We start from the raw sequence: 24,511 nt of genomic DNA on the forward strand, positions 1-24,511 counted from the left end.
TGATTCCTTCGACAAATAAATTTATTAAGTACCTACAATGGACTGGGTATTAGGGACATATGACCAATAAGACAAATAAGATTCTTTCCCTTGTTGAGATTAGTTACAGGATAATAGGAACATCTGATTTAGATTAGGAAAGGAGGGTATGGGCAAGGCATGTCTTTCTGAAAAAACATTATCAAGAATTGGCCAGGTGTGGTGGCTCACACCTGTAATCCCGGCACTCTGGGAGGCTGACATGGGCGGATCACCTAAGGTCAGGAGTTCGAGACCAGCCTGATCAACATGGTGAAACCCTGTCTCTACTAAAAATACAAAAATTAGCCGGGCGTGGTGGCAGGTACCTGTAATCCCAGCAACTCGGGAGGCTAAGGCAGAAGAATCACTTGAACTCAGGAGGCAGAGGTTGCAGTGAGCCGAGATCGCACCACTGCACTCCAGCCTGGGGGACACAGCGAGCCTCCGCCTCAAAGAAGAATAAAGTTGAAGAATGAGTAGAAACTAGGCTGTGTGTATGTATGTGTGTGTGTTATGAGGGAAGCCTGAGTTTCTGGGTAGTGGGAAAGCATGTGCAAATAAGTCAGTAAGTTGAACAGCTAGACTAAAAGCTGCTTGAGAGCAGGGACCTTGTCTCTTCATCTTTGCATCTCTATTACAAGACATAGAGCCTGGCAGAGAGAAATTCTTACTGGATGAAATGAATGAATAAATCCAAGGCATCTTCTATAGGTTAGTGCAAAAATGATTGCAGTTTTTGCCATCTTTTAAATGGCAAAAACCACAATTACTTTTGCACGAATATTTCCTGTTACAGATGTCAATTCAAGTCATTTAAAAATTTTCTCCCAAAGTTCATCGCGGGATCATTGCTCTTATTCATATTAGGTAGCATAGGCAAAGCTGCTAGAACAAAAGACTCAAAGTAAGTAAAAGGTCAACACAAGTTTATTTATTCTCACATAACAATACTGAGTGGATATTTAGGTCAGTAAGGCACAGTTCTCCTCCACTTAGGAATCTCCCATCTTCAGGCCTTGCCTTCTCCAGAGCCTGTCACCATCTGCTTCCAGTTGGCAGAAGGAGTAAGAGCACAGGGGAACACCTGTTGGAGGTCTGTATGGGCCAGGCCTGGAAACTGCACACCTCTTCTGCTCACTTTCCGCTGGGGAGAGCATAGGCACAGAGCCACACTTAAATTTTACTTTGAGGAATGCAGTGTAGATGTATGTCCGACAAATAAAATAATAATTCGGTAGACAACTAAGTCTCCACTCCAATATTCAATTACTTACTTGACTTATGCTCTGGTATGTCTCAAATTAACCTAGATAGAAACGAACTCTGAATCTTCCACTTCCATCAAGTTTTTCACTCACTCAGTGGCATCATTATCCATCTAGTTGCTTAAGCATACATTTGAAAGTTATCCTTGGTCTGTTTCTTATCCTTCCCTTCCACATCTAATCCTTCAGGAAGTCCTGATGATGTTACCTCCAAAACATGTCTTAAATCCATCTTCTCAGCCAGGCACGGTGGCTCACGCCTGGAATCCTAGTACTTTGGGAGGCCAAGGGAGGTGGATCACTTGAGCTCAGAAGTTGGAGAGCAGCCTAGGCAATGTGGAGAGACCCAATCTCTACAAAAAAAATACGAAAAATTAGCCAGGCATGGTGGCATGCGCCTATAGTCCCAGCTACTCAGGATGCTGAGGTGGGAGGATCGCCTGAGCCCAGGAGGTCTAGGTTGCAGTGAGCTGTGATCATGCCACTGCACTCTAGCCAGTGGGACCCTGTTTAAAAAAAAAAAAAAATCCATCTTCTCTACACCTTTACCGCCACCTCCTTAGTTCAGACAGTGTAATAATCTCTCGTCTGCATTATTCTCCAATAGCCTCCTAATAGCTCTGTTTCCATTCTTGCCTTCCTATATTCTATTCTCTACAAAGCAGAGTGATCTTTTAAAACAAATTTGATCACATCACTCTTTTTTTTTTCTTTTTATTATTATTATTATTATTATTATACTTTAGGCTCCATGGTACATGTGCGCAACGTGCAGGTAAGTTACATATGTATACATGTGCCATGCTGGTGCGCTGCACCCACCAACTCGTCATCTAGCATTAGGTATATCTCCCAATGCTATCTCTCCCCCCTCCCCCCACCCCACAACAGTCCCCGAAGTGTGATGTTCCCCTTCCTGTGTCCATGTGTTCTCATTGTTCAATTCCCACCTATGAGTGAGAATATGCGGTGTTTGGTTTTTTGTTCTTGCGATAGTTTACTGAGAATGATGATTTCCAATTTCATCCATGTCCCTACAAAGGACGTGAACTCATCATTTTTTATGGCTGCATAGTATTCCATGGTGTATATGTGCCACATTTTCTTAATCCAGTCTATCATTGTTGGACATTTGGGTTGGTTCCAAGTCTTTGCTATTGGATCACATCACTCTTTAGTTTAAAACCTTACAATAGCTTAGAATAAAATCCGAAGTCCTGATTATGACCCCCAAAGGCCACATATGATGCAGCCCCTGCCCACATCTCCAACCTCATCCTTTTTATACTATTTTTTTTTCTTTTTTTGAAATAGAGACGGGGTTTCGCCATGTTGGCCAGGCCGGTCTCGAACTCCTGACTTCAAGTGATCCGCCCGCCTTGGCCTAACGAAGTGCTGGGATTACAGGCGTGACCCACCGCGCCCAGCCTCCAACCTCATCCTTTATCAGTCTCCTCCTACTCGATCTACTCCAGCTACAATGACCTTCTTGCTGATCCTTGAACATATTTAGCTTATTTCCACCTTAAAATTTCTACCCATCTGCCCAGAAATCTTTCCTTGGATTTCCAATAGCCAGCCCTTTCTCATTCCTCAGGGGTCTCAGCTTAAATGTTACCTCCTGAGATTCCTTCCTTAATCATCTAATACGAAGCAGGCCCCACATCCAGTTATTCTCTTACCTCAGCATCCTGTTTATGTTCTTCTTAGCATCAGATTCGGGCTTTTTCCTGTTTATTACCTACTTCATTTTCCTGAAAGATCCATGTGCCGGTACCAGGTGTTGTTCCTACTGTTTCTCCAATGTCTAGTAGATTTGGCACATACTGATGTGCAATTAAGTGAATGAGAACCACTGAGAGGCGATTAGTCAAAAGCTCTTGCAAAGCCCTTTGATAGGTTATCGGTGGAGAGTAGGGAGCACAAACCTGGGGTCCCATTCTAGCTTGACCACTTCTCGGCTGTGCACAAACTAGTCTAGCTCTCCTGAGCCTCAGTTACCTATTTTGCAAATTAGGGATGGGAACATCCATACCTCACAACGCCAAATGGCTACCTTGTAAAGATGAAAGGAGGAAATGCAGGAAATAACTCCACGTAAGGTTAATGCTCCGTAAACAGAGCTGCTACTGCTATTATATATTCTATACAATCCTGCTCCGTTACGGCAGGACCCTTTCGGTGCTTCAGTCCTGTCTTCTCTCTCCTGGGTTGACCTCCACAGATCATCTCAGAAGAGCGTTTTCCAGGCGTGAATCTCCGCAGTGTGGAGGTAAAGGCTGAGGCCCCAACGCACGCGCACTCACGCGAGTCCGGGCCTATGACGTCATTAGCGCAGCGCCATCGCCGCGGAAGGCCCAGGGGCCTGTCCTGTATGCGGCGCGTTTTAGGGAGGCCCAGGCGGGCGCCTGCAAGTCGGGTGCGCGGCTCGGGGGCGGCTCGGAAACCCCAGCGGAAGGCAGCAAGGGGCGCGTGGGGCCGTGGAGTCACGAAGCTGGGCGGCAGGAGGGGCGGCCCTGAGCTCCTGCGGGGCACAGCGCGTGCGTGAGGGCGGCCGGCGGGGCTGCCCGGCGCGGGTGTCCCGGCGATGTGTGGCGCTGAGGCGGCGGCGGGAGCAGCGGCGCCGAGCTCTGCTTCGGCTTCGGCTTCGCGGCGGTGCAGGCGGCGGAGGCGGAGGCGCAGGCTCCTTTTTAGGACCTGGCGAGCCCGGGTCTAAGCGGCGGCCCCGCGAGGCCCCTACACAGCACCCCGGGTCGAGGCCCTCCCCGCCTCGCCCTACCCCGGGAGCCTGCCTCCCCAGCTGGGGATGAGGCTAGGAGGCGGCCGCGCGGGGCCCAGCACAAAGACTTGTCCCCAGGGGCCGCCGCCTCCCCCGCTGCTGCTGCCGCCAGCCTAGAGCCGCCCGCCGAAGCAGAGCCGGCGCCGGGGTCCTCATCCCCACCGGTCCCGAGGGGCGGCTGCTGCCCGTCGCCACGAGGCCCAGGGGCCCGAGTGCCGAGCCCTTTGCTCCCTCGGCCGCGCGGGGACAGGGCGGCTGAGCAGCCTCCGCCTCTCCCGGCTGTGGGGGCCCCACTGAGTATGTCGGAAGAGAGCGACATGGAGAAAGCCATCAAGGTAAGGGGGAGGTGCCCCCTCTTCCCCCGCGTTGTTCTGTGGCGTTCTTCTCGGCTCCAGCCTCAAAAAGCGGGGAGATTTTGCAGTGAGAGGTTCCATCGACTACCGGGTTTCGGCCTCCCCCGGATTCCGTGGATCGCGCTTTACAGCCCTGGGGCCAAGGGTTTGGGTGTGGGTGTGTGTCCGACTCCCTCCAGCTTCCCTGGTGTAATTTGCTCAGCTAGAACGGAGGTGAGTGGCCTGGAGACACTATCAAGTGTCAATGAATGGGACGAAGAGAGCCCTACTACTACTACACGTTTCGATCACTCCCCAAGGGCCACCAGCATTTGCTTCCGGATGGTCTACAGCACTTGGAGAGTTGGAATTTATCCATCCCTCCCGATTTGTTTGAAATCAGCCTTCTGGAAATCTGCATTTGGAAGAAGGTGGTTCGCCGTACAAAACTTGTCCTTTCGGGAATAGGTTGTCCTCACTTTTCCGTGTGTTCTCCCCTTTTTCTTTTTCCTCTTCTCTCTCCTAGGAAGCATTGAGTTTACTTAGGAAAAGTTAACAGTTCCTGTGACTTAACTGCACTTAAACCAAAAGAAAAGCAAATGTGTGTTCGAAAATTACACAAATAAAATAAGTTTTCTAAAACCTGTTTTTAACTTTTTTTTTTTTTTTAAAGGCACATTTTGCCCACTCAGGGCCAGTTATCTGTCTTGACAGCTGTAGCTAAGAAATTAGTCTTATGAAAATTAAACATTGACGCTTAAAGTTTGATGTATTATTTACTTATTGTAGTGTTAAGTCAACCCAGTGCATTGAATAATTTCATTTTATCTTGAAGGACAGGCATCTATTGGCAGCTTGGGGTTATTTTCCCCTTCAAGACAGTTACTAGTAATGATTAAGAATTTACACTTCTACTAATTCTTTAGGTGGTGTACATAGTTTCTCAAAATCATCAACTCATTCCAAAGAAACTTAACCTTTTAAAGGAGGCATCAACATATAACATATACATTAAGGAAGACCAGGTTTTTTGTTTGTTTGTTTTTGAGACGGAGTCTCACTCTGTCGCCCAGGCTGGAGCATAGTGGCGCGATCTTGGCTCACTGCAAGTTCCGCCTCCTGGGTTCACGCCATTCTCCTGCCTCAGCCTCCCGAGTAGCTGGGATTACAGGCGCCCACCCACCACGCCCTGCTAATTTTTTTTGTTTGTTTGTATTTTTAGTAGAGACGGGGTTTCACCGTAATAGCCAGGATGGGCTCGATCTCCTGACCTCGTGATCCGCCCGCCTTGGCCTCCCAAAGTGGTGGGATTACAGGCATGAACCACCGTGCCTGGCCCAAGGAAGACCAGGTTTTAAATCATAAAAATAAAGATTCTAAAAGACTGCCTTGATATAGCCTTCTTTTGTTCTGGGTTTTTTTTTTTTTTTGAGTCGGAGTCTGGCTTTGTTGTCCAGGCTGGAGTGCAGTGGCATGCTCTTGGCTCACTGCAACCTCCGCCTCCCAGGTTCAAGCGATTCTTCTGCCTCAGCCTACCGAGTAGCTGGGACTACAGGCGCGTGCCACCACACCCAGCTAATTTTGTTGTATTTTTAGTAGAGGTGGGGTTTCACCGTGTTAGCCAGGATGGTCTCTATCTCCTGACGTCATGATTCGCCCGCCTTGGCCTCCCAAAGTTCTGAGATTACAGGTGTGAGCCACCGCGCCCAGCCTTGGTTTGGGTTTTATTGGCACAGAGGCATGATATGCCGCCTGAAGTTATTTAATTAAGGGTTGTGAATCAAAGCATATGTGGCCAGTTTTTAAACATTGTCTCCTGTGTGCCAGATGGTGTCCTAGACACAAATGGTACAAGCCAGACTCCTAGATGTCCCTACTGTCATGTAGCTTATATTCTAGAGGGTGGGGTTACTGCTAGGTGGTTTTAATTAAGTGTGGAAAGGGTGAGGAGTACTGTGTTAAATAGGGTAGTCGGAGGAGGTGACACTGTAGAGTTCTGATGGAAATGCGAGAGCAAGCCACCACTGTCTCAGGGAAGAGTATAACAGGCAGTGGGAACAGCAAGGACAGACCTTGAGGTAGAAGCAGGTGTAGTGTGATGTAGGAAGAGCAAGGTGGCTGGAATGCAGTGAGTCAGTGGAGATGATGTAGAGCAGCAATGGGAAGCAAGGCACTTAGGGCCTTGTAGGCCATCGTAAGAACTTTGGCTTTGATCCTGATTAAAAGGGGAACTATAGGAGAGTTTTGAGCAGAAGAGAGACATAGTTCCAGGGGATAAGTATACAAATAGGGCAGCAGCGTCACTTAGTGGTTGTTATAGTTTCTCTAGGTAGACTCAGTTGAAATCTCACCCTATGTTTTTTTTTTTTGAGACAGAGTCTCACTCTGTCACCCAGGCTGGAGTGCAGTGGCGTGATCTCGGCTCACTGCAGCCTCCTCCTCCCGGGTTCAAGCAATTTTTGTGCCTTGGCCCTCCGAGTAGCTGGGACTACAGGCGCACACCAGCACGCCCAGCTATTTTTGTTGTTATTGCTATTTTGTTGTTATTGTTGTTATATTGCTAGAAAAGATGGGGTTTCACCATGTTGGCCAGGCTGGTCTCGAACTCCTGACCTCAGGTGATCTGTCCGCCTCGGCCTCCCAAAGTGTTGGGACTACAGGCATGAGCTACCATGTGCAGCCCAGCCTTTCTATTTTATTAGCCATGTGCCTGAGTACGACATCACTTCACTTCTGTCTCGTTAGTTTCCTCATCTATAGATGGGATAAAAGCACTCCCAGCTCATAGGGTTTTTTGTTTGTTTGTTTGTTAGTTTTTGAGGATTAAATGAGCAGATATACCCAAATGTGCTTATAATAATACCTAGGCCAGGCACGGTGGCTCACACCTGTAATCCCAGCACTTTGGGAGGCCTAGGCGGCCTCCTGATCACCTGAGGTCAGGAGTTGGAGACCACTCTGGCCAACATGGCGAGACCCCCGTCTCTACTAAAAATACAAAAATTAGCCGAGTGTGGTGGCACACATCTGTAATCCCAGCTACTCAGAAAGCTGAGGCAGGAGAATCACTTGAACCTGAGGGGGCAGAGGTTGCAGTGAGCTGAGATCATGCCACTGCACTCCAGCCTGGGTGACAGAGTGAGACTCCTTCTCAAAAAAATAATAAGACCTAACAGCAAGAGCTCAATGAATATTAGCTCATAGCAACTTAAGGGTGCTTTAGAAAGAGTTGTTTTTTTCACTTGACTCTTGCCCAGCCCAATTTTCTTAAAATTTTTTTAGCTTTTCTTCACTCAAAAGTACTCAGTAGGTCATGGTGAATCTACACTAATTTGGGCATGTCCAACCAATACCTATTGGTGGAGTTGAAAATCAGTACTGATTAGGATGTACTCCTTTGGAAGCAAGCCAGCATTACATCAAATAAAACACATTTGGTCTGTGGCATTGTGTTGTATTCATTGTTTTGCTTTTTTGGGGGTGTTCAGCAGATGGTGAGCACTGAGACAAACCTGTAGTGTTCAGCTGGAAAGCTATTTTCCTGGCCTCCAGCCACAGCACTTGAACTCTTGCTGCCAGACTACCTGCGAGTGGACTGATTGGACTTTAAGATCTCATCCTCCCTTATCTGCAGTTTTGCTTTCCACAATTTCAGTTACATATGGTCAACTGCAGTCTGAAAATATTAAGTGGAAAATTCCACAAATCAATAATTCGTAAGTTTCTTTCTTTCTTTTTTTTTTTTTGAGACAGAGTCTTGCTCTGATGCCCAGGCTGGAGTGTAGTGGCGTGATCTTGGCTCACTGCAACCTCTGCCTCCCAGGTTCAAGCAGTTCTCCTGCCTCAGCCTCCCGAGTAGCTGGGATTACAGGTGTGCGCCACAATGCCTGGCTAATTTTTGTATTTTTAGTAGAGGCGGGGTTTCACCATGTTGGCCAGGCTGATCTCGAACTCCTGACCTCATGATCCGCCCTCCTCAGCCTCCCAAAGTGCTAGAGTTACAGGTGTGAGTCACCGTGCCTGGCTCTCATAAGTTTCAAATTAAGCATTATTCTTTGTAGTGTAATGAAATCTCTTGCCATATTGCCTGGGACATGAATCATCCCTTTGTCCAGCATGTTCACACTGTATATGCTTCCTATCCTGTAGTTACTTAGTAGTCATCTTGGTTATCAGAACAAACAGTATGTATAGGGCTCACTACTATCCAAGGTTTCAGGCATCCACTGGAGGTCTTGGAACATATCCTCCCTTATCGTGGGGACTACTGTACTCTTAAAAACTTTAGGATAAGGGGCTGGGTGTGGTGGCTTATGCTTGTAATCCCAACACTTTGGGAGGCTGAGGTGGGTAGATCATTTGAGGTCAGGAGTTCGAGACCAGCCTGGCCAACATTGTGAAACCCCATCTCTACTAAAAAAAAAAAAAAAGGAAAAAAATTAGCTGGGTGTGGTGGTGGGTGTCTGTAGTCCCAGCTACTCAGGAGGCTGAGGCAGGAGAATCACTTGAACACGGGAGGCGGAGGTTGTAGTGAGCTGAGATTGCTCCACTGCACTCCAGCCTGGGTGACAGGGTGAGACTCTGTCCAAAAAAAAAAAAATTTAGGATAAGGTCAAATGGCTGTAAGTGGAGGCTCTATCTTCTATTCCTGTATCTGTAGTCTGTAATATCAGATATTACCTGTATCTGTAGTCCCATAGCCCCATGACTTTGCTACACCCAAGGCACTTAGCTAAACCTGGAGAGTGGGCATTTTGGGATTAGGGATTCTTACATATTGTCTTCTATGATATATAGCGAGTCATTAATATTTGATGGAGTTTGTGAAAATCCATTTCCTTAGTTTTTGAAATTAAAAAAATTGTATAGTTTGTACATCATAAAAATACCCTCAATATAAATGTACAGTTCAGTACATTCAGTGTAAATGTTCAGTAATTTTTAGTAAATTTATAGAGGCGTGCAGCCATCATCACAGTCTGGTGTACAACATTTCCATCCCGCTAGAAAGTTCCTTCTGCCTGGTTGCAGTCAGCCCCGTTCCCATTCCTTGCCCCTTACAGCCACTGATTTGCTTTGTCACTGTAGTTTTTGCCTTCTCTAGAAATTATTTCCTTAATAGCTTACCAATTTTATGTATTTCTTAGCAAATTTCTCAGGTTCATCCATGTTAGTGCATGCTTTAGCAGTTCATTCTTTTTATTGAGCAGTAGTCTTTATTGCTGATCCATTCTCAGTTATAGGACATTTAGATTATTTCTAGTTTTTAGCTGTTGTGAATAAAGTGATAAAACTGTACAAGTTTTGTGTGACTATATGTATTCATTTCTTCTGTGTAGATAGCTAGATGTGGAATAACTGGGCAGTACAGTAAATTTATGTTTAACTTTTTAAGAAACCACCAAACTGTTTTCCAAAGTGGTTGTACCATTATACATTCCCACTGGCAGTGTTTGAAAGTCCTAGTTTTTTCTACCATCTTCACAAATATTTGGTATTTTCAGTCTTCCTATTTTAGTCCTTCCGGTGGGTGTGTAGTGGTATTATGCTTTTAATTTGCATTTCCCTAATGACTAATGCTGTTGGACATCTTTTTGTGTGCAAATTTGACATTCATGTTTCTTTTCTGGTGAAGGGTCTGTTCTAATCTTTTGCCCCATGTTTTTTTTTTTTTTTTTTTTTTGAGATGGAGTCTTGCTCAGCCACCCAGGCTGGAATGCAGTGGCATGATCTCGGCTCACTGCAACCACCGTCTCCCGGGTTCAAGTGATTCTCCTGTCTCAGCCTCCTGAGTAGCTGGGATTACAGGAACCTGCCATCATGCCCAGCTAATTTTTGTATTTTAGTAGAGATGGGGTTTCACCATGTTGGCCAGGCTGGTCTTGAACTCCTGACCTCAGGTGGTTGCCCGCCTTGGCCTCCAAAATGCTAGGATTATAGGCATGAGCTACTGTGCCTGGCCTCTTTTTGCCCATTTTAAAATTGCTTTTTTTTTTTTTTTTCTGAGGTGGAGTCTCACTTTGTCACTCAGGCTGGAATGCAGTGGGTACGACCTTGGCTCACTGCAACCTCTGCCTCCGGGGTTCAAGCGATTCTCCTGCCTCAGCCTCCTAAGTAGCTGGGATTACAGGCGTGCACCACCATGCCCAGCTAATTTTTTGTATTTTTATTTTTATTTATTTATTTTTTTTTTGTATTTTTAGTAGAGATGAGGTCTTCACCATGTTGGCCAGGCTGGTCTCGTACTTCTGACCGCAAGTGATCCACCTGCCTTGGCCTCCCAAAGTGCTGGGATTACAGATGTGAACCACCATGCCCGGCCTAAAATTGATTTCTTTGCCTTATTGAGTTATAGGATTATTTATTTAGTTTTTTATTAATTTTTTTAGAGACGAGGTCTCACAATGTTGCCCAGGCTGGTCTTGAACTCCTGGGCTCAAGCAATCTGCCTGCCTCAGCCTCCTGAAGTGCTAGGATTACTGCACCTGGCCAAGAGTTCTTTTTTTTCCTTCTTTCTTTCTTTTTTTTTTTTTTCTGAGACAAAGTCTTGCTCTTGTCACCCAGGCTGGAGTGCAATGGCACGATCTTGGCTCACTGAAACCTCCACCTCCCGGGTTCAAGTGATTCTCCTGCCTCAGCCTCCCAAGTAGCTGGGATTATGGGCATCCACCACCATGCCTGGCTAATTTTTGTATTTTTAGTAGAGACTAAAAATTTTAGTTTTGCCATGTTGGCCAGGCTTGTCTTAAACTCCTGACCTTGTGATCTGCCTGCCTCGGCCTCCCAAAGTGCTGGGATTACAGGCATCAGCCACCACACCTGGCCTAGAGTTCTTTATAAACTGAATAAAAGTCATTTATCAGCTATGTGACTGGCAAATATTTTCTCCCAGTCTGTGGCTTATCTTCTCATTTTATAATGGTGTCTTTTGAAGAGCAAAAGGTTTTAAATTTTATGAAGTCCAGTTTAGCACATTTTTTCCTTTTTCTTTTATTTTGTTAGGACAGTCTCACTTCGTCACCCAGGCTGGAGTGTAGTGATGCGATCACAGTTCACTGCAGCCATGTCCTTCTAGGCTTAAGTGATTTCTCCCTCCTCAGCCTCCTTAGTAGCTGGGACCACAGGTGTCTACCACCATGTTTGGCTAATTAAAATAACTTTTTTTTTGTAGAGACATGGGTCCCACTATATAGCCCAGGCTGGTCTCCAGCTCTTGAGCTCAAGCAGTAGTCCACTTTGGCCTTCCAAAGTGCTGGAATTATAGGCATGAACCACCACAACTGGTTGTGAAATATCCTTTTTTTTTTTTTCTGAGATGGAGTCTTGCTCTGTTGACCAGGCTGGAGTGTAGTGGCGTGATCTTGGCTCACTGCAACCTCTGCCTCCCAGGTTCAAGCAATTCTCCTGCCTTAGCCTCCCAAGTAGCTGGGATTACAGGTGTGTGCTATCATGCCCGCCTAATTTTTTGTCTTTTTAATAGAGATGGGGTTTCACCATGTTGGCCAGGCTGGTCTCGAACTTCTGACCTTGTGATCTGCCTGCATCGGCCTCCCAAAGTGCTGGGATTACAGGCATGAGCAACTGTGCCTGGCCAAAATACCCTTTTATTTCATATTGAAGATGCAGCTTTTATGTGGGTGCAAGAGTGCTATAAGAAAGGCATACCTATAGACTAATATTTTTTGAGAAAAATCAAAGTCATTGTGTCTTAAAGCAAAAGGAAGGTAAAGGATCTAAAGTTGGAGAGTTTAATGCCAGCAAAGGATGGTTTGATAATTGTAGAGAGGTTTGGCTTAAAAAAATGTCAGGGTAACAGGAGAAGCAGCTTCTGCTGACCAAGAGGCGGCAAACAAGTTCCCAGATTCCATTAATAAAATCATTGAGGAGAAAGGATATCTGCTTGAATGGGTTTTTAATGCAGACAAAAATGCCTTGTTCTGGGGAAAACAATGCCACAAAGGACATTTATTAGTAAGGAAGAGCAGTGAGTGCCAGGATTTAAGGCAGGAAGAGCTAGGTTAACTGCTGTTTTGTGTAAACGCAGTCAAGTTTATGATCAGGACTACCCTTGTCTATAAAGGTGCTAACCTCTGAGCCTTGAAGGGAGAAGATAAAACACCAGCTGCCAGTCTGTTTTTACCAAAAGAAAGCCTGGATAATGAGAACCCATTTTCTTTTTTTCTTTTCTTTTTTTTTTGAGAGGAGTCTCGCTCTGTGGCCCAGGCTGGAGTGCAGTGGCACGATCGCGGCTCACTGCAAGCTCCACCTCCCGGGTTCACGCCATTCTCCTGCCTCAGCCTCCCGAGTAGCTGGGATTATAGTTGCCTGCCACCACGCCCAGCTAATTTTTGTATTTTAGTAGAGACAGGGTTTCGGCATGTTGGCCAGGCTGGTCTTGAATTCCTAACCTCAAGTGATCTGCCTGCCTCGGCCTCCCAAAGTGCTGGGATTACAGGCGTGAGCCACCATGCCCGGCCAGGACTGCCTTTTAACGTTTTTTTGATACAATGCGCCTGGCCACTGAGAATCCCATGAGTTCAACACTAGGCTTTGAAGTGGTCTACTTGTCCACAAACAGTGTCTCTAATCCAGCCTGTAGATCAGGAGGTCTCAAGGACTTTTTGAGAAAGAGTCTGGCTCTGTCGCCCAGGTTGGAGTGCAGTGGGGTGATCTTGGCTCACTTCAACCTCTGCCTCCCAGGTTCAAGCAATTCTCATGCCTCAGCCTCTCGAGAAGCTGGAATTACAGGCATGCCTCACGATGCCTGGCTAATTTTTGTATTTTTAGGAGACATGGGGTTTCACCATTTTGCCCAGGTTGGTCTCGAACTCCTGGCCTCAAGTGATCTGCCCGCCTCAGCCTCCCAAAATGCTAGGATTATAGGCTTCAGCCACCGCACCTGATCCAGGACTTTCAAGACTCATTACATGGTATACTCTGGAAAAGATTGTTAACACCAAGGAAGAGAATCCTGATAGAACGTAGTGAAAGTCTAGAGGGATTACACCACTGAAGATGCCATTGTTATAGAAAAAGCTGTGGAAGCCATCAAGACTGAAACAATAAATTCCTGGTGGAGAAAACTCTGTCTAGATGTGCATGACTTCATAGGATTTATGACAGAGCTGGTTAAGGAAATCATGAAAGAGACTGTGGATATGGCAAAAAAGGTGAAGGGTGAAGAGTTTTAAGGTACAGATCTTGGAGAAATTCAAGAGCTAACAGACACCACACCTGAGGAATTAATAGAAGATGACTTGATGGAGATGAGTGCTTCCGTGGCAGACAGTAAGGAATAAGATGTACAAGAAACGGGCAGGAAAAAATTGACATTAGACAATTTGCCAGAAGGGTTCCAATTATTCAAGACTTCCTTTAGCTTTGTTTATGGAATATGGAATGGAACCTTCTGTGATACTGGCACTGAAGTGAAAGCAAATGGTGGAAGAAGGATTAGTATTGTATAGAAGTGTTTTTAGATAAATGGAAAAGCAAAAAAGTCAGACAGAAATGAGGATGTATTTTTGTAATGTTACACCAGATGTGCCTGCCTCTCCTGCCTTCCTTTCCATGCCCTTCACCTCTTCTACCTCTGCTATCCTGAGACAGCAAGACCAACCAACTCCTTTTCTTTCTTTCCCTCAGTCTACTCATCCTGAAGATGGGTAAAGACCTTTATGATGATGCACTTCCACTTAATGAATAGCAAATATGTTTTCTCTTATGATTTTCTTAATAACATTTTTTCTCTATCTTACTCTATTGTAACAGTATAGTATGTAATACATAAAATATGTGTTAATTGACTTCCTGTTGTCAGTATGGTTAACAGGCTATTAGTAGTTAAATTTTGGGGGAGTCAGAAGTTATGTGCAGGTTTTTGACTGCCCAGGGTGTCAGTGCCCTTAACCCTCACGTTGTTCAAGGGTCAAGTATATTATCTTATCTATTAACGTAGTAGAGCTTTCCATTTCTTTAGGGCTTCTTCAGTTTCTCTAAGCAGTGTTTTCTAGTTTCCAGTGTGTAAATCTATAAATCTTGCCTTTTGATAAATTTTACTTTTTTTTTTTTTTTTTTTTTTGAGACAGAGTCTCACTCTGTCTCGCAGGCTTAAGTGCAGTGGTGCAATCTTGGCTCACAGCAACCTCTGCCTCCCGGGTTCAAGCGATTCTCCTGCCTCAGCCTCCTGAGTAGCTGGGATTACAGGCTTGCTCCATCATGCCTGGCTAATTTTTGTATTTTCAGTAGAGACAGGGTTTCACCATGTTGGCCAGGCTGATCTGGAACTCCTGGCCTCGGGCAATCCACCTGCCTCAGCCTCCCAAAGTGTTGGGATTACAGGCATGAGCCACTGTGCCCAGCCTGATAAATGTATTCCTGTTTTCTTCTTCACGCCTGTAATCCCAGCACTTTGGGAGGCCGAGGTGGGCGGATCACGAGGTCAGGAGATCGAGTCCATCCTGGCTAACACGGTGAAACCCCCTCTCTACTAAAAAAAAAATACAAAAAATTAGTCAGGCGTGGTGGCAAGCACCTGTAGTCCCTGCTACTGGGGAGGCTGAGGCAGGAGAACGGTGCGAACCTGGGAGGTGGAGCTTACAGTGAGCCAAGATGGCGCCACTGCACTCCAGTGCACTGTTTAGTAGAGATGGGGTTTCACCTTGTTGGTCAGGCTGGTCTCGAACTCCTGACCTCAGGTGATCCACCCGCCTTGGCCTCCCAAAGTGCTGGGATTACAGGCTTGAGCCACTACGCCCGGCCTGGCTGACAGTTTTTATCAGGAATGGGTGTTGAGTTTTTGTTAAATATTTTTTCTTCATCTATTGAGTTAATTATGTGGTTTTTGTTCTTTATTCTTAATATAGTATATGGTAATATTACTTTATTTTCAGATATTAAGCCAATCTTGCATTCCTGGTATAAACCCCACTCAGACCCGCTTAGTCTGGTGTAGAATCATTCTTACATGTTGCTGGTTTCAGTTTATTAATATTTTGTTGACGATTGTTTAATCTATATTCATGATAGATACTTTGTTGTGATGCCTTTTTCTAGTTTTGGTATGAACGTAATGCTAGCTTTATAGAACAAGTTAGAAAGTATACCCTTGTTAGAAAGTATATCCTCCTCTATTGGATCATTACTATGAACATAGTAAAGATTTTCTTTTTTTTTTTTTTTTTTTTTTGAGATGGAGTGAAGTGCAGTGGCACAATCTCAGCTCGCTGCAACCTCCGCCTCCCTGGTTCAAGCGATTCTTTTGTCTCAGCCTCCCAAGTAGCTGGGACTTTAGGCGCGCGCCACCATGCCCAGCTAATTTTTGTATTTTTAGTGGAGATGGGGTTTCACCATGTTGGCCAGATGTTCTTGATCTCTTGACCTCGTGATCCACCTGCCTCGGCCTCCCAACGTGCTGGGATTACAGGCATGAGCCACCGTGCTTGGCCAGTAGTGATTTTCAATATGAAATAAAAGGGTATTTTACAGCCAGGTGTGGTGGCTCACGTCTGTAATCCCAGTACTTTGGGAGGCCAAAGTTTGGAATACATTATTTCGTTAAATATGTGGTTCTCAATGGAAGGGGCAGGGATTTTACCTCTTGGGAGACATTTGGTAACATCTGGAGAAATTTTTGTTATCACAGCTGGTAGCCGGTGCTTCTGGCACCTAGTGGGTAGAGGGCAGGAATGCTGCTGAACATCCTAAAAGGCCAAGGCAACCCCACAACAGAGAACTGTCTGGCTCAAAATGTCAGTGGTGCTGAGGTTGAGAAACCCTACACATGTGTAGTATTTACCACTGAAACCTATGGGCCTAGACTTTGTTTCATGGGAAGATACTCAGTTATTAATTCAGTTTTTTTTACTTGTTATAGGCCTATTCAGGTTTTCTTTTTCTTCTTGAGTGAGTTTTGGTAATTTCTGTCTTTCTAGAAATTTGTCCATTTTATCTAGTGCTCTAATTTGTTGGCATAAAGTTGTTCATGGTTTTCCCTTTTAATACTTTGATTTCTGTACAGTCAATTGTGATGTTCCCTCTTTCCTTTCTAATATTAATAATTTGTGTCCTCCCCTTTTTTTATTGGTCAATTCAGCTAAAGGTTTGTTAACTTTGTTGATATTTTCAAATAATCAACTTGGTTTTCATTGATTTTCTCTATTTTTCTGTATTCTGTTTTATAGCTCTCTGCTCAAATCTTTATTATTTTCTTCTTTCTGCTTGCTTTGAGTATAGTCCGCTCTTTTTCTACATTTTAAAGTTAGAAGGTTAGGTTAGTGATTGTGATCTTTTCTAAGGTAGGCATTTACAGCTATAAATTTATGTTTCAGCACCACTTCAACTTCATCTCATTATTTTTGGCAAATTGTGTTTGCATTTTCATTGAGATAAAATATTTTCTAATATCTCATGTTAAATCTTCTTTGACCTCCTGGTTATTTATAAGTGTGTTGTTTAGGCCGGGTGCAGTGGCTCACGCCTGTAATCCTAGCACTTTGGGAGGCCGAGGCAGGCGGATCATGAGGTCAAGAGTTTGAGACCAGCCTGGCCAATATGGTGAAACCCCATCTCTACTAAAAATATAAAAATTAGCTGGGCGTGGTGGTGTGCACCTGTAGTCCCAGCTACCAAAAAAAAATGCATTGTTTAATTTCTTTTTTTTTTTTCTTGAGATGGAGTTTCGCTCTTGTTGCCCAGGCTGGAGTGCAATGGCGTGATCTTGGTTCACCGCAACCTCTGCCTCCCAGGTTCAAGCGATTCTCCTGCCTCAGCCTCCCGAGTAGCTGGGATTACAGGCATACGCCACCATGCCTGGCTAATTTTGTACTTTTAGTGGAGACTGGGTTTCTCCATGTTGATCAGGCTGGTCTTGAACTCCCGACCTCAGGTGATCTGCCCGCCTCGGCCTGCCAAAGTGCTGGGATTACAGGCGTGAGCCACTGTGTCCAGTCATGTTGTTTAATTTCTAAATATGTATGGATTTCCTAAGTTTCCTTCTGTTCATTTCTAGCTTAATTCCATGGTGGTTGGAGAACTTCATATAATTTATTTTCAATTCATTTAGATTTTTTTTATGATCTAGAATATGGCCTATCATAAGCCATTTCAGATTAAGACTAACTTTAAATTAATACTAATAGTTTCAGTAAAATATAGAAAATGCTCCAGTTTAGCTCCATTGTTTCCCTCTTCTTTTTTTTTTTCTTTTTTTTTTTGAGACAGAGTCTCACTCTGTCTACCCAGGCTGGTGTGCAGTAGCATGATCTCGGCTCACTGCAACCTCCGCCTCCTGGGTTCAAGTGATTCTCCCATCTCAGCGTCCTGAGTAGCTGGAATTACAAGTGTGCACCACCATGCCCAGCTAATTTTTGTATTTTTAGTAGAGATGGGGTTTCACCATGTTGGCCAGGCTGGTCTCAAACTCCTGACCTCAGGTGATCCACCTGCCTTGGCCTCCCAAAGTGCTGGGGTTACAGGCGTGAGCCACTGTGCTCAGCCTTCTCCCTCTTCTTTTGTGTTATTGTTGTCTATGTATTATGTATGTAGATATTACAAACCAGAAAATACAGTGTTGTAGTTATTTGTTTATGCAGTTAAATCTTATGTGTTTTAAATAAGAGAGAAAAGAATAAAATATATTTACAGCCTTTTATGTTGACCTACAGTATATTTACCATTTTTGTTATTCTTCATTTTTTCCCTCTTGATCCAAGTTACTATCTGATGTAATTTCTCTGTGGATTTTCTGGATATGTATTTTTGAAATGCTTTTATGAGGATTATAATATGCACCTTTAATTTATCACAGTCCACTTTGGGTTAAAATTGACTAAAGTCTGGTAATATACAGCACCTTTGCTCCAAGGTAGCTCTATTTCCTCCTTTCTCCCTTGTGTTCTTATTGTCATGTATATCTTTATATGTTATAACCTATCTTATGTATATTTATGAAATTAAGAGAAGAAAATAATTTTTTTCCATGTTTACCTTTTCTAGTACTTTCTGTTCCTTCTTGTGGATCCAAGTTTTCTTTTTTCCTTTCTTTTTTTTTTTTTTGAGATGGAGCCTCGGTCCCGTTGCTTAGGCTAGAGTGCAGTGGTATGATCTCGGCTCACTGCAACCTCCACCTCCCAGGTTCAAGCAATTCTCCTTCCTCACCCTCTGTAGTAGCTGGGAATACACGCGTGTGCCACCATGCCTGGCTATTTTTTTTTTTTTTTTTTTTGTATTTTTAGTAGAGATGGGGTTTCGTCATGTTGGCCAGGCTGGTCTTGAACTCCTGACCTCAGGTGATCCCCCCCACGTTGGCCTACCAAAGTGCTAGGATTACAGACGTGAGCCACCGTGCCCAGCCTGATCCAAGTTGTCATACAGTAGCATTGCCATTCTCTCCGAAGGACTTCCTTTGGTAGTTCTTGTAGGCCAAGTCTACTAGCAGTGAATTCTTTCAGTGTTTATTTATTTGATAATGCCTTTATTTCACTGTTAATTTTTGAGGGATAGTTTTGTTCAATATAGAATTTATGCTTGACAGTTTTTTTTTTCAGTACTTTCATTATGTGATTCTACTGTCTTGTGGCTTCCATTGTTTCTGATGAAAAGTCAGCCATTATTTATATTGCTGTCCATGATTTGTCATTTTTTCCTTCGTGCTTACATTATTTTCTCTTTCTCTTTCAGTGTTTTTTTTGTGTGTGTGTGTTTGTGTGTGTGTGTGAGAGACAGGGCCTTGCTCTGTTGCCTAGGCTGGAGTGCAGTGGCATGATCTCAGCTTACTGCAACCTCGATCTCCTGGGCTCAAGCAACCCTCCTACCTCAGCCTCCCCAGTAGCTGGGACCACAGGCACAGGCATGCACCACTACACCAGGCTAATTTTTGTATTTTTTGTAGAATCGGGGTTTTGCCATGTTGCCCAGGCTGGTCTCGAACTCCTGACTTCAAGTGATCCTCACCCCGCAGCCTCCCAAAGTGCTGGGATTACAGGCGTGAGCCACTGTACCTGGTCTTGTCTTTCAGTGTTTTGACTGTGGTATGTCTAGGTGTGGTTCTTTTTGTGTTTATCTTATTTAGAGTTTGTTGAGCTTCTTGGAGGCCATAGGTTACTACTGTTCATCAAGTTGGGGAAGGTTTTGCCTATTATTTCTTCAAATATTCCCAACTCCCCCATCTTCACCCCTCTTTGGCTCTCCCATTACACATATGTTAGAATGCTTGACATTATTCTACAGGTCTCATTTTTCTTTAATCTTTTTTCTGTCTATTCTTTGGATTTGATCATTTCTTTCTATGTATTTTCATGTTCACTAATTATTCTGTCACCTGAAAATCTGTTGAGCACCTCTATTTTTTTTTTTTTTTTTTCCCAAAACAGAGTCTTGCTCTGTCACCCAGGTTGGAGTGCAGTGGTGTGATCGCAGCTCACTGCAACCTCCGCCTCCTGGGTTCAAGCAATTCTCCTGCCCCAGTCTCCTGAGTAGCTGGGATTACAGCACCTGCCACTGTGCCTGGCTAATTTTTGTATTTTTAGTAGAGACGGGGTTTTACTGTGTTGGCCAGGCTGGTCTCGAACTCCTGACCTCATGATCCGCCTGCCTTGGCCTCCTAAAGTGCTGGGATTACAGGCGTGAGCCACTGTGCTCGGCCTGTTGAGCACCTCTGATCAGTTTTTCATGCCATTATAATTTTAACTCTAGAATTTCCATGTGGTTCCTCGGCTGAAAATCTCTGTCATTATTTTTTACTTTGTCATCAGTTTTCTTTAATTCTTTGGACGTTAAAATAGTTGCTTTTAAGTGCAGCTACTTGCTCAATCTAGTATCTGCATCCAATCAGAGATGGATGCTATTGATTTCTCTTTTTCCTGAGCTTGGGTGACACTTCCCTGGTTTTTACAAGTCTAGTAATTTTGGTTGAAAACTGGACATTTAGATAATATAGCAACTCTGGATTCTGAGTTTCCCCCCTGTGGCTTGTTAGATTTATAGTTAATTGCTTAGAATTAAACCAGAATCTGTTTTTCCTTTGGTGTGCTAATGTCTCTGCTTAGTTTCAAATTATTATTATTTTTTTCGAGACGGAGTCTCACTCTGTCACCAGGATGGGGTGCAGTGGCGCGATCTCGGCTCATTGCAACCTCCGCTTCCCAGGTTCAAGCGATTCTCCTGCCTCAGACTCCCGAGTAGCTGGGATTACAGGCACCCACCACCATGCCCAGCTAATTTTTGTATTCTCAGTAGAGATGGAGTTTCAAGCTGGTCTCAAACTCTTGACCTCGTGATCCTCCCGCCTTGGCCTCCCAAGTGCTGGGATTACAGGCGTGAGCCACTGTGCCTGGTCAATTTTAAAATTTTTATTTTCAGCTGGGCTCAGTGTCCTACGCCTATTATCCCAGCATTTTTTTTTCTTTTCTTTTCTTTTCTTTTTTTTTTTTTTTGAGACTGAGTTTCGCTCTTGTTGCCCAGGCTAGAGTGCAGTGGCATGATCTCAGCTCGCTGCAGCCTCTGCCTCCCTGGTTCAAGTGATTCTCCTGCCTTAGCCTCCCGAGTAGCTGAGATTACAGGTGCCCACCACCATGCCCGGCTAATTTTGTATTTTTAGTAGAGATGGGGTTTCATCATGTTGGTCAGGCTCGTCTGGAACTGACCTCAGGTGATCCACCCGCCTCAGCCTCCCAAAGTGCTGGGATTACAGGCATGAGCCACCGTGCCCAGCGAATCCCAGCTACTTGGGAGGCTGAGGCAGGAGAATCGCTTAAACCTGGGAGGTGGAAGTTGTAGTGAGCCGAGATTGCGCCATCGCACTCCAGCCTGGACAACAAGAATGAAACTCCGTCTCAAAAGAAAATAAAATATTTTCATTTTTTCTTCCCAGCCTGGCTTTTGGTGGGTTGTCCCTGTATCTGTTTAACTTAGTTGTCAGCCAGTGATTTGGGCAGAGGTTCTCAAATACTTTCAGCCCCTGAGGCTTTTACCCTATCCTGATCAACTTACAGTCAAATGCTCTACTGCTGAGCTGTGTATACTCCCCTGATCAATGTGTATGTGGGTTTGGAGAGACTCTAAAAAATTGCAGCTGGCTCTAAAGTCTCCTTTGGTTTTCAGTTTTTCCTGGTTCTCTTAGGTATAATTTCCCAGTCAGTGATGGTCATGTGAAGAGCTTAACTCAGACTTTCTATGGCTATGTTTCAGGATTTTCCCATTAAATCTCTGGATGTTCTGCCCATCTAACAAGGACCACTGCCAAAGCTATTCATTTCCATCCACATTCACCACTTCTAGCTGGTAGATCCATGAATTTTCTTCCTCACCCCAAATTGAGTCCACCACCTAGAGCAGCAGAACTGCTGATTTTCATAGCTGGCCCCATGTTGGGAAAACTAGCATTGTCACCAGCTGACTATGCTGTAAGCAGTGGGGATAGAGGGGTAGAAGGATGGCAGGATCCTAGGCTAGAAAGCTTACTATTTTTACCTGAACCTCTAGCAGATTTTCAAGAATCTGTACTTCTCAGTTTGTTTGATTTACACTGTATTGAAATAGTTCTTTTTGACAATTTTAATTTTTAACTTTTCCATTGTGGTGAGGAATTGCCTACCACTTCATGCTGTGAATACAAGAATTTCTACGCCTGTAATCCCAGCACAGGCATGGAAATTCTTGTATTCACAGCATGAAGTGGCAGGCAAGTGAGGCCGAGGCAGGCGGATCACCTGAGGTCAGGAGTTCGAGACCAGCCTGGCCAACATGGTGAAACCCTGTCTCCACTAAAAGTACAAAAATTAGCTGGGTGCAGTGGTGGGCACCTGTAATCCCAGCTACTCAGGAGGCTGAGGCAGGAGAAGCTTGAACCCAGGAGGTGGAGGTTGGTGTGAGCCGAGATTGCGCCACTGCACACCAGCCTGGGCAACAAGAGCGAGACTCCGTCTAAAAAAAAAAAAAAAAAAGAATTTCCATTTTTTCTTAGTTTTTGAGCTTCAGAGAATGACTAGGGTCTGCCTTACTAGAGATAAAGGTAGGAATAGAGGACTAATGCCCAGGCCACTTCTCAAACAAGTCGTATTGGAATCCCCTTTGTATCAGGTAGTTTTTTTGTTTGTTTTGTTGTTGTTGTTTTGTTTGTTTTTTGAGATGCAGTCTCACTCTGTCACAGGCTGGAGTGCAGTGGCGTGATCTCGGCTCACTGCAACCTCCGCCTCCCAGGCTCAAGCGATTCTCCTGCCTCAACCTCCCAAGTAGCTGGGATTACAGGCGCTGCCACCACACCCGGCTAATTTTTTTATTTTTAGTAGAGATGGGGTTTCACCATGTTGGTCAGGCTGGTCTCGAACTCCTGACCTCATGATCCGCCCGCTTCAGCCTCCCAAAGTGCTGGGATTATGGGCTTGAACCACCATGCCTGGCCTGCATCAGGTAGCTTTAAAAAAATCTTCTCAGGTGTTTGTGATGTGCAGTTATTGTTGAGATCCAGTGGTCTAGAACAGTGTTTAGAAAAGCAAGCTTTCTCTGTAAAGGGTGATATAGGAAATATTTTAGGTCTTGCGGTCCCTATGGTCTCTGTTGCAACCCCTCAACTCTGTTGTTGTAGTGTGAAAGCAGCCAAAGACAGTATGAAAGCGAGTAGATGTGGCTATATTCCAATATACTTTATTTGCAAAAACAGGCAATGGCTGAATTTGCTGACCCCTTGTCTTGGAGAATTCTCAAAAATGATTTTATTCCAAGTGTTTGTATCCTTGTTAATTTAAGGTAGTGTGTATATTTCTTAGCACAAGTCAGCCTTTGCATTTGTCATTGATGTCTTTGAAGAATTAGTCGATAATTTCCTTCAGTAAAAGTGTTTTAATTGACCATGCCTTCCTACCTTCTCCTTTGTCATTAAAATATGTGAGAAAATGTGCCAGCCGTGGGCAGTCTAGTTGAAAGGTGTGTGTTAACTTTTTTGGCCCAGTTGGGCTCAGTGAAGCCTTAGCTGGCTAGTGTTTATGGCACCATCAACAAAGATGGAAGAATTAAGCCTGGAAAAAAGGACAGGAGGTATAAAAAATGGGGTCCAGAAATTCAGCTGTAGGAGAGCCTGGTAGTGGTTCTCCTACCTTCTGCACAGTGTCAAAACTCCAATCAGAGTCTCTACAAGTTGAACTTTCTTGGCTGTCCATCAGGTAGAGTACTAACTTAATAAGTACAGTGGAGGGCCGGGTGCGGTGGCTCATGCTTGTAATCCCAGCACTTTGGGAGGCCAAGGTGGGCAGATCACCTGAGGTCAGGAGTTCAAGACCAGCCTGGCCAACATGGTGAAACCCCGTCTCTACTAAAAATACAAAAATTAGTTGGGTGTGGTGGTGCGCAACTGTAATCCCAGCTACTTGGTAGCCTGAGGCAGGAGAATCGCTTGAACTCGGGAGGCAGCGAGGCCAGATCACGCCATTGCACTCCAGCCTGGACGACACAGCAATACTCCGTCTCAAAAAATAAAAAAATAAGTACAATGGAGAATTTGGTCAGACAACTTATTTTTACATCCGAGGGGTTGGGCATATAAACTCTGATTATAATGAATAGTTCAGTAGAACAAATCTTATTTTCCATAGAGTCTCCTGTGAGTGTATGATTCCATTAGTTGAGTGGAACAGTTTTTACCACGATGCTTAAATTCTGCTTCAACTCCCTCCTTCCCACTACTCTATTCCCCTGGGTCTTGTCAGACACTCCTAAGTCAAACAGGTCATGTAGCAGATAAGTGAAGGAAGTAGGCAGGTTAAGTGGGTAGGTTTGAGTTCTGTTTAGGAGGTGGTGAGTGAAGATGGAGCCTAGGACCTCTCTGATTGGGCAGCACTTGTTCCTAATCTTTATGCTGGGGCTTGGGCAGTTACCCTTAATAGATGGAAAGGTGCTTAGGGTAGGGGATGGTAGAGGACGCCATTATAGCCTTGATAGTGCTCATAACTCACTGTGTGACCTTGACAAGCTCCATAATCCTGATGCACAGTTTTTCAGAAGGGAGTTTGTGTAGCGATCTTGCTGGGTCCTCCTAACTCAATATCCCTTCATCATAAGGCTTTAGTCTGCCTTTCTAGGGATTAATTCCTTTCTAGTCATTCATTCCATAGTTATTTACT

General features: G+C 44.6%; 2 protein-coding genes across 8 annotated transcripts in view; one reads left to right on the forward strand and one right to left on the reverse strand.

Annotated features, from left to right (window-relative positions):
* Positions 1–930: 930 nt before the first annotated feature.
* LOC134737645 (putative uncharacterized protein encoded by MAPKAPK5-AS1) lies at positions 931–4,396 on the reverse strand. Of its 3 annotated transcripts, none has more exons than XM_063647107.1 (2): positions 3,322–4,396; positions 931–1,639 (listed from the first exon to the last, which is right to left on the reverse strand). In XM_063647107.1, exon 1 carries the CDS (start codon positions 4,394–4,396, stop codon positions 3,977–3,979), a length of 420 nt encoding a protein of 139 aa, XP_063503177.1. In that variant the 3' UTR covers positions 931–1,639; positions 3,322–3,976. The 3 variants fall into 3 exon arrangements, with proteins under 3 accessions (XP_063503177.1, XP_063503178.1, XP_063503176.1); XM_063647108.1 differs by having other exon boundaries at positions 931–1,165; positions 2,969–4,396; XM_063647106.1 differs by having other exon boundaries at positions 2,969–4,396.
* MAPKAPK5 (MAPK activated protein kinase 5) overlaps positions 3,695–24,511 on the forward strand; it is a 52,510-nt gene continuing 31,693 nt past the window's right edge. For 3 of the 5 annotated variants that reach the window (XM_063647100.1, XM_054442171.2, XM_054442172.2), the window contains exon 1: positions 4,269–4,400. In XM_063647100.1, the coding sequence (XP_063503170.1) occupies positions 4,365–4,400 (36 nt within the window). In that variant the 5' untranslated portion in view covers positions 4,269–4,364. Of the gene's footprint in view, positions 4,401–24,511 lie in introns of all 5 variants that reach the window. The other 2 variants (XM_054442170.2, XM_054442169.2) reach the window with 2 other exon arrangements.

This window comes from Pongo pygmaeus, chromosome 10 (assembly GCF_028885625.2).
Source record: "Pongo pygmaeus isolate AG05252 chromosome 10, NHGRI_mPonPyg2-v2.0_pri, whole genome shotgun sequence".
Lineage (NCBI taxonomy): Eukaryota > Metazoa > Chordata > Mammalia > Primates > Hominidae > Pongo > Pongo pygmaeus.

Excerpts from the sequence above, each read along its gene's own strand:
- LOC134737645 (XM_063647107.1), bottom strand. The coding sequence starts at position 4,396 with ATGGCTTTCTCCATGTCGCTCTCTTCCGACATACTCAGTGGGGCCCCC.